This window comes from Centroberyx gerrardi, chromosome 18, assembly GCF_048128805.1.
Source record: "Centroberyx gerrardi isolate f3 chromosome 18, fCenGer3.hap1.cur.20231027, whole genome shotgun sequence".
NCBI classification, from domain to species: domain Eukaryota; kingdom Metazoa; phylum Chordata; class Actinopteri; order Beryciformes; family Berycidae; genus Centroberyx; species Centroberyx gerrardi.
This window is the reverse complement of record NC_136014.1, coordinates 24889338-24899337: the sequence shown is the minus strand read 5'-3', so window position 1 is coordinate 24899337 and position 10000 is coordinate 24889338. Positions and strand designations below refer to the sequence as shown.

Below are 10000 nucleotides of genomic sequence, written 5' to 3'. Positions count from 1 at the left end.
AAAAGATAGAATTCAGATAAAAAGATAAAATTCATATAAAAGAACAAGCAAAATGCATTTCATTAAAAGAATAAAATCAAGTAAAATAGAAAGATAAAAGAATACAATAAATACTCCCACTTTTAGATGCACATTGTGAGTGAACCCATATGTTTTTCTGAGCCTGTCCACCCCCAAAAAACGACCCCATAGATCGTTTGTACAAGCAGCTTATTACGACCTACAGTATAGTTACGTTTTAAAGTCAAGCGACCTCTAGCGGTCGTGTAAATAATAACAATGTGCTACGTTGGTCTGCGTCCACGTCACGTGACGTCATGTTTCTCTCTTTGATGTCGGCGACCGGGGTTCGATTCCCAGCGTTTCCAAATTTAACCCTGACCAAACCATTTTCCTAACCTTAACCAAGTTGTTTTAGTTGCCTAACCATAACCATAACCCAAGTTGTTTTCATTTCACGTATTTTTGTGAGATCACGTTGGAAACGCTCCTGTGGGTCGTATGGGTCATGTGGGTAGGAACAAACGACCTATGTGGTCGTATGGGTTGGAGGACTTTGTTTTTCTTCATTTTCTTTTCCCCTGTCCTTCTACTCTTGATCTGATATTTACGTCAGATCTCTCCCTCTTGGTCAAAAGTCTCACCATCCATGGATGGATGAAAATCATACAGGGTAAAGCTCTGTCTCACACAACAACTTTGTTTGTGATAAAGCGAGGGACTACCTTTAAAACATGAATGAAAACAACAACAACAATCATCATCATTACCATAATCATCATAATTATAACATGTCATTAATCATCGTTCCTGGTTGACTGGGTGCCTAGTGTCGTTTTGCGTGTTGTTTTTTTCATCTATGTTGTTTACGATGAGAGAAAGGAACTAGATGTAGGCCTGAAACATGAATGGAAACAATCCAGCTTTTTTCCAACATCATTACAGCATGAAAGAGAACAAGAGTGCTTCTATAATACATTATAGAGGGATACTATAAACATGTCACAACAAAACTATACTATATATTACAAAACTATATAAAGCATGCTATAGGACAGACACACTATAAGTCCCTATAGGAATAGGCTATTATAGTATATAATATTAGTGATTTTTCATTAGAGTAGATGTTCATAATAATGATAATAATAATAAAGATAATAAATAATAAATTGCATTATAACCCTATTAGCATCCAGAGCTTGTTAAGGCTCATTCAGCAACATTCAGCAGCACACACTCTCCCACACACACACACACACTAACACACACACACCCACACAGTCATATGCAGATAAACACAGACACTCGCATACGCACACAAGTACGTAGACTAATATGCGCCGCACACACACACACATATCCTCTCTCCCATCCCCTCTGCAGTGTGTGTGTGTGTGTGTCAGTTGGTGAAATAGCTGCGTCATATTTTCCACATTAGCCCTCTCTCCTCCTGGTTAACTGTGGTGTTAATGACCTGTACACACCAGCAGCCAGGAAACACACACCGCCACAACATCTGGCCCCTAGCTGTGTGTGTGTGTGTGTGGACAGAGGAGTGTAGGCTAACTGGATTTGTATCTGTCGGGTGGTTGTGTGTGTGTGTGTGTGATTGGATTAGTGCATGAACATGTGTAATATGAAACCCTGCAAATCTGTGCCATATTGACACTTAAAAGGATTCCCCTAAAATCAATTTGACAGATGTTTGCGCTTGTGTTTGTTTGTGTGTTTGTGTGTGTGTGTGTGTGTGTGTGTGTGTGTGTCCTCTGCTGTATGTCATTGGAGCGGTTGGGGGTTCAGTGCCTTGCTCGATGGCACCTGGACCGTCACAGCAGCTGTTGAGGGAGAGGAGAGTGTTTTGTCATTACTGCTCAGCGGCCTCATCGCTAGCTGAACTCTCATAGAAATCCATTAATTATGTAGCAGGCGAGCTAAGTTCAGCTAACGGACTCAGATTTTTACTGTCATCCGCACAAATTTTAGTTAACAGACACACACAGGCATGCACACACACACACACACACATGGAACAGGAAACACACACAGCCCCACAGAGTCCACTCAATCAATAGGGATGGTACACACACACACACACACACGCACACACACATTACTGTAAGTGAAGTGGCATCTGATCCGAGCCAAAATGCCCCCAACCTCCAGCTCTCCCTTCACCCACTGGGTGACACCTGAGACTCCCAATGGGAGAGGAGAGGAGAGGAGAGGAGAGAGGGAGAGAGGAGAGGAGAGGAGAGGAGAGGAGAGAGGGAGAGAGGATGGGAGGAGAGGAGAGGAGAGAGGATGGGAGGAGAGGAGAGGAGAGGGGGAGAGAAGAGAGGATAGGAGGAGAGGAGAGGAGAGAGGATGGGAGGAGAGGAGAGGAGAGGGGGAGAGAGGAGAGGAGAGAAGAGAGGATAGGAGGAGAGGAGAGGAGAGAGGATGGGAGGAGAGGAGAGGAGGAGAGGAGAGGAGAGAGGATGGGAGGAGAGGAGAGGAGAGGGGGAGAGAGGAGAGGAGATGAGAGGAGAGAAGAGGAGAGGAGAGGAGGAAGAGGAGAAAAGATAGGAGAGGAAAGAGGATGGGAGGAGAGGAGGTGTGAAAGACGAGAACAAAAAATGAGGTGAGGGTATAGAAGAGAAGGAGAGGAGGAAGAGGAGAAAAGAAAAGAGAAGGTTAGGAGGAGGAAGGCAGGGAGAGAGGAAAATAAAATAGTAGGTGAGGAGGAAGGGAGGAATAGAAGAAAAGAGGGAAGGAGAGCAGAGGGGGGGAGGAGAGAAAGGTGAGAGGAGGAGAGTGTAAAGGAGATAAAGGGAGAAAATTGGGAAGGAGAGGAAAGAGGAGGAGAAGGGAGGAAAGGGAAAAAAGAAAAGAGGAAAGAAGGGAGGAGAGGAGGCGGGGGGGAAAGATGAGAATAGAAAAGAGGAGAGGAAAGGAGAGGAAATGTGAGGAGAGGGAGGAAGAAGAGAGAGAAGAGACGGGAGAGGAGTGCAAACATCCCCTCTCTCTCTCTCTCTCTCTCTCTCTCTCTTTCTTTCTCTCCCTGCCACAGCCTCCCAATCAATAACTTTATCTTCTCCGATGGGAAATTTTCTGTGCAGTCAGGGTACAAAACAATATGAAGAAACAATCCACCACACGCAATAAAAACCAGAATCCACCACAGATACCAGCATGCAATAAAAAGCTCTCACAGAATCACACTTCTGCGACTATATTCCTAATAACTGAAGCATAAACGGTTTGAGTTCAGTATGAGTCATTCATGATTTTCTCTAAATGTATCTCAAAATAAAGAGTTCACAGCTCATTGGTGGACGAATCTATCAATAAACGACATCACAAGTCACAAGATACTTTGCAAAAATCAAACATATGTCTACATGGATCCCCAATTCTCTCTCAACCTGTTTCTCCTTTCTCACTCTCTCTCTCTGAAATATGAAAGTTACTTAAGTTTTCTAACATTTCTCTATAAAATTGCTGAAAAAGCAAATGATACCCCTCCTTTATAGAAAAAATCCACCCTAAAACACTGTTACAAATCAACTGTGTGATGTGCCTTGTATTCCTGGGTCCATTTAAGTTGTTTGGTGTATTTTTCTTGTTCCCGTGGATGACCGGCCAATCGTAGACGAGGTGACGTCACCTCCAGATGTTTCCAGCAGCTACAGTGCAGTTTGATATGAGAAAATGTTTCAGGATGTAAAACATCAGCGGTAAACGTCAGGTTTTGGTGTCAGTCCCTCAGAATCAAAGAGCGAGGGCTTCTTTCTAGAGCCGCCATTTTGCACCGAGAGACGTTCAACAATCATACAGGGAGAAATCCATCGTAGAAGAGGAGAGAGACCAGTTTCTCCACCACAGGAGCAGGAGAGAGACCAGCATGCACTGCAGCAGAGAGACCGGTTGGGGTTTTGAGTAGGGGGGGGGGCGGTTTACATGCTTGTAAGCCCACCTTTGATTGAAAGCAACAAGTCCAGGCACGTTTTCTAGGGGGTTGTTGAAAGGCATTCTGGGAAATGTAGGAAATCACTACTTCTACTGAAGTAGAAGTACACGAGGCAGGTTGAGGGAAAGTGGGAACATCAAAGAAATAAATTACATTTCATCACAAAATAACTCCTGGAATACATTGATTGATTGATTGATTGATGATATCTAAAAGTGTGAGAGTCCCCTTCTAACCACCTTCCTCTCTCTCTCTCTCTCTCTCTCTCTCTCTCTCTCTCCCTCTCTCTCTCTCTCTCTTTCTGTCTGAACTGAAATGTGACTGATACCTATAGCTTTCTACAGTCTCTATACTCTCCTATCCTCCTCTCTTCACCTCTCTCTTTCGTCCCTCTTTCGTTCTCTCTGTTATGTTTGCTTTCTAAACTCTCCCTCTCTCACCCCTCTCCTCCCTCCACCCCACCCCCCTCCACCCCCACCCCCACCCCCCTCCTGCAGGTGATCCAGGCGGTGTTTTTCGGGGTGTGTGTCCTGACCGATCTGTCCAGCCTGCTGACTAAAGGGAGCGACAGCAGGGAGCAGGAGCGGCAGCTGAGGAAGCTGATTGGCCTGCGGGACTGGATGATGGCCGTCCTGGCCTTCCCTGTCGGAGTGGTGAGAGGATAGATAGACACACACACACACACACACACACACACACACACACACCACAGCCTGGGAAGGATCGGCTTGGTTTGCAGGAATCAAAGGCTTGAATCTTGCATTTGTGTTATCGTCAGCACTCTCTCTCTCTCTCTCTCTCTCTCTCTCTCTCTCTTTCTCTCTTTATCTCCCTCTCTACCTCTCTTTCCGTCTGAAGTGTGGCTTTCTATAATCTCTCAATGGTTTCAATGGACAGTTTTAGTGTCTTAATACTGTTTGAAAGGCTTTTTCCACCCTGACAAGACAACCCAGTCTCACAAAGTTTTGAAAGTTTTGTGAAATCAGCACAAACACAAATAATGTTTCAGACTACGTTCCTCCTCCATTAATGGATTATTAATGGATTATGTGACAAGCGCAGGAATTGGACTCGTCATTTTCACCTGTTTGTCACATGGAAAGGCTTGCTGACGGTTCAGTTTAGGCAAGAAAAACAATTTGGTTGTTACAAGTTATAGGGTTAAAGTTTTGGTCAAGCTTAGATAAGAAAAACTTCGCCTGAAAATGAAACGTAACACAAAATGTCTTGAGTTGGGAATTGAACCCGGGTCGTTAGAGTAGAAGGTAAATGTCTCCGCTCCACTGTCCAGATTCTTTAACTTTTTCGTGCTCATTTCACAAAGTTTTCACGAATGAAACCCGGCTGCACAAAACATCAAATTATGTTAGAAACAATGGCGTCGAAGTGGTCATATTTTCATATTTAAAGGTATTGATCGTTGTCTGTCGGCAGCTTTAATACAGAAATATCGGCACCGGCTGAACCGAGATGTAAAGCTGGTGTTGAGCTCGTGGTGAATGAACCGAGTCGTCACTGTTCCTTCAGACAGCCAGACGTGACCTCAGTCTGACCCCAGGCTGTTCACACACACACACACACACACACACACACACACACACATTTATGCAAGAATTCAGCTGGCAAGGTGCCCTATAGCTGCCGCACATAGGAACTTGAATGGCAGTCAGACCACTGCCACATTCTAGGTTGCAACTCACACACACACACACACACACACACACACACACACACACACACAGAGACATTTGCTACTGCCCTTAGGAACCTGAGTGCCAGTCAGACTATTGCCACATTCTGGGCTGCACACATACTCTCTCTCTTTCTCTCTCTCTCTTTCTCTCTCTCTCTCTCTCTCTCTCTCTCTCTGTCTCACACACACACACACACACCTATACAGGCAGTCAGCTGGCACGGTGCCCTGTGTGTGAGTTGGGCACAGAGTTCAGTTTACACACAGTACAATAGACATGATTATCGCCACAGCTAATGTCTGGAAACCTAGCCCACCTGATATGGAGCGTGTGTGTGTGTTTGTGTGTGTGTTTGTGTGTGTGTGTGTGTGTGTGAGAGAGAGTGTGCCTGGTTGTATGTGTATGTGGGCATGTACACACAAATGCACAAGTGTGTATACATGTGTGTATATTGTATGTGTACGTGTATGTGCATGTTCATATGTGCATCTCCTTCTGTGTGCATGCGTGTGTGTGTGTGTGTGTGTGTGTGTGTGTGTGTGTGTGTGTGTGTGTGCGCATGCATGTCCATGTCTGCATCTCTATGTGTGTGTGTGTGAATATGTGATACACAGCAACACAATATATGTGTGTATGTCTACATTTTTTTGTCTGTCTGTGTGTGTGTGTGTGTGCGTGTGTGTGTGTGCATGTGTGTGTGTGTGTGTGTGTGTGTGTGTGTGTGTGTTCCCTGCCACCCCTGGCTTGATGAAAGCAGAGAACATGCCAGTCAGTACAATAGCGGGGGGGTTCAGGTGCCTCGCACTGGAGCCCAGATGGCAGGCAGGTAATTCCACCCCCGTCCTGCAGAACATGGTCTGGCCCGGGTCCAACCGTCTGCTGGAAATACTCCTTCCTTCCTTCCTTCCTTCCTTCCTTCCTTCCTTCCTGCGCTCCATCCTTCCTTCCTTCCTTTCTTTGTTTCTCTTTGTTTTAGTCGTCTTACCTCTGTTGATGAAAGACAACGTTGAACCAAAAGCCTTAAGGTGGTTTGACACGCCACTCGATGCTTGCAGTGCATGCTGGGATGTTGGAAACCAGCGGCATGAAAACACACACACACACACCTGATGCTTCCAGTCAGGCAGTTTTCCTGCATAGCCTTTTTCCTTTAGTGCCAAAGTGAAAAAATGCGGAACTGAAAAACAAACTGGAAAAAAAAAAAACATCACTTGGAATTGTTTGACTTTGGTGCAACGCATCACCTGACCAGCAGGAGGCGAGTTAATAACGCAACCTGCTGATTGGCTAAGCAGAGGAAACATCAGCTGACGTCTCACTGGTTGTACCCCACTGTGCTGCTTGGCTAAAAACATTAACTGTAGCCAATTTGGTGACTTTGTCATTACATTTAGCGACTTCTCAGGCCACGACTTACTTCTCAGAAGCGACGGATGACAAATTTAGCTTCCCACTAACTCAGTTAGTTTAGCTGCTGTAGTGTGGTAGCTAAGTAGCTGTTAGCTACCAACTAAAGAGAAGTTCATGGAAATGAAAATGTAAAGAGATGTAAAGAGTAAAGAGAAGATAACAAAATGATCTGGTTTGGACTGCATTAGCTGCTCACTGGAGAAAATGCCACTGAGCACAGAAACGATTTACTGAAGATTTTGTTGGCTCCAGCATACTGTATAGTTTACTGTATATTGCTGTTCCAGCCTTGTTTGTGGACATTGCGCTGTAAAATATCTCACCAGCTTGGACAATAAAGTCTCACTTATTGTTTCCTGACCGACATTTGATAAAATCCATTCTAATCAATGTTTGTAGCTAATAAGTCAGTTTGGGAGCATGCTCTGTAAAACCAGTGGGCCCGGTTGGTCCAATTAGTCCAGTTGCATAAAGATAGACCTAGACTTAATGTCTAGGTGTGTGACCTTAAGTCACACTTGCTTTAGACACTTATATTTACCTGTTCCTACTACTTGTTGATTGTTGTAGATCTCTAATGGCTTGTTTCTGTCTCTAAAGACTCTCTCTCTTATTCAGGCTCTTCCCAAAAACCAAAGATTTGCCATCTTGTATGAAACAGCTTCAGTATTTAAACGTCCCACTCTGACAGTTAGGCCGACTCGCTGCCATAGCAACAAAGTTCTTAACTCAAGATTAGCCGGGGGGGAAAGTGGCTACCTCAAAATTAGTCATTCGTAATATTTAAGTAACAGACTCTTAATTAGCCTAGTCCAAGCTGAGAATCTAAGACCAGTCTAAGGTTTAGACTGGTCTTAAACTAGCTTTATGCAACTTGGTCAGTTCAGGTTCCACAGCTTCTCTGTTTTTCCCTGACTGCTTCAGCAAAAAAATAGTCGAACACACACCCAATGTGGCTGCTGGCAACAATAAACTAAAGAAGAAGAAGTACACTCCTCCTTACATTGGCTGTGACATTTTACACACCGATGTTCCAGCTGTAATGCTCGATACAGTGATGAAGTGTAAGGATTATTTCTATTCTTTTATTTTATCACAGTTGAGTAAACAAGTTGAGTAACCATGACGCCAGCTCTGCCTTCAATAATATGTTGCATACTTAACTCCAGTGTTTGGGTGCAGCTGTATGACATTGGCATATAAACTGTATTGTAACCTTGTTGTGTTTCTTTCTGTCTTTCTCTTGCGTGTGTGTGTGTGTGTGTGTGTGTGTGTGTGTTTCTCAGTTTGTGGTGACTATGTTCTGGGCTCTCTACCTGTACGACAGAGACCTGGTCTACCCCAGACTACTGGACAACTTCATCCCTCAGTGGCTCAACCACGGCATGGTGAGTACTGTGTGTGTGCGTGTGTGTGTGTGTGTGTGTGTGTGTGTGTGTGTGTCTGTGTGTGTGACTCTTCGACTCTTTGACCCAAACAGTCTGAGGACTCTCTTTGAAGTTTCCTACAGCGATAGCATCAGTACCGAGGAGGCGGCTGTTGTTATGATTGGAGCATTTTCTTTCAGATTTGTCTCGTCATTGTTGAGAGAGAAAATGTCAACAGGTGCAAACATTACAGCTGATTACATTTGTAAAAGTTCATGTAGACAGTGTGGGCAGAACTAGACACTAAATGTCACTTTACAACATGTAAAAAGTATTTTTGAAAGTAACAAAGACGAACTGCTCAGCGTATTCGTCCAAACTAATATTTACATTCTCCATGTTGTTGTACATCATAACTTAATGTGTGTTTGAATGACAGACAAACTTAACACTCAAAGGTTGAGCACATTCAGATTGGAGAACATTGTTCAGCTCTGTCTCAGGTTTCTGTAGCAGCTGGATGGAGATCTAGATTACTAAGCTAATGAAATAGCGCTTGTTGCATACATGAACACCGGCTCTTTTTGCATTTTATTGCATTTATTCCTCCGCTGATGTGTTGTTGTTGTTGTTGAGTCCTGAGTGTGTGCTGTAACTGATTTGAACCTGGCTGAACCCAAATCATTATCACATTCTTCTTGTCCTCATGGCTTATTATGTTATTATTCATTATTATATCATCATTTAAAATTACACCCCGTATGAAGTAAGTATGAAGTAACTGCGCATTACCCAGGAATGTATTACATTAACAGGTTTTATTTACATTTTCAACCCATTAAGTGGGACATTTTATTATATTTTAACAGGTTAGGTTTAGTTTAGTTTATTGGACATAAAACAAAAACAACCAAAACATCTAAATACATAGAGATTGGAGAAAAAAAAAAAAAAAACACACAACAAACAAAAAACAGAAGAGATGTGCAGGAGGAGCCAAAAAAAAAACAAAAGCGCTTGTCAAGTGGCCCTCTGATTGTAAATCGGTTAGGTATTGTAAGGTTATTACATTATCACTTGCTCCATGCCGTCAAAATTTTCAAAAATTATCACTTTTGAGGCAAAAAAGAATAATTACATTGTGAACAGGAAGAAAAAAAAACAGCAATTGTATTTTCTTTCGCTCCAGATTCCCCTTTAAATGTATTCTTCATTTTCACTGTGGGAGTTTTTACCTCTCAAAACTCACCGCATGCTCATTAAAAGGGTTTTGAAGTGTAACCTGAGCAGCACGTGGATCAGTTTCGTATCGGTGGATCTGTCTAATCAAGCGCTCGCTGCTCTTATCGGTCCTGAAGAACAGATCAAACCTCTGGATTTAAATAGAGGCAGAGCCGGGCTGCCGGCCGCATCTGATTTACCACCAAGAGGAAGCAGGTCTAATGTAATGTTTAGATAGCGACTAACACACTGGCCACTATGTCACCTGACTGATAACACTGTCAGCTGTGTGTGTGTGTGTGTGTGTGTGTGTGTGTGTGTGTGTGTGTGTGTTTAAATCAGCTGTGAGATGTGAG

At 43.5% G+C, this 10000-nt stretch overlaps 1 protein-coding gene across 1 annotated transcript in view; it reads left to right on the top strand.

Moving 5' to 3' along the window:
• aig1 (androgen-induced 1 (H. sapiens)) overlaps positions 1–10000 on the top strand; it is a 23917-nt gene that overhangs the window by 1300 nt on the left and 12617 nt on the right. Inside the window, exons 2-3 of the mRNA XM_078289997.1 lie at positions 4450–4605; positions 8343–8444. Of these exons, the coding sequence (XP_078146123.1) occupies positions 4450–4605; positions 8343–8444 (258 nt within the window). The remainder of the gene's footprint in view (positions 1–4449; positions 4606–8342; positions 8445–10000) is intronic.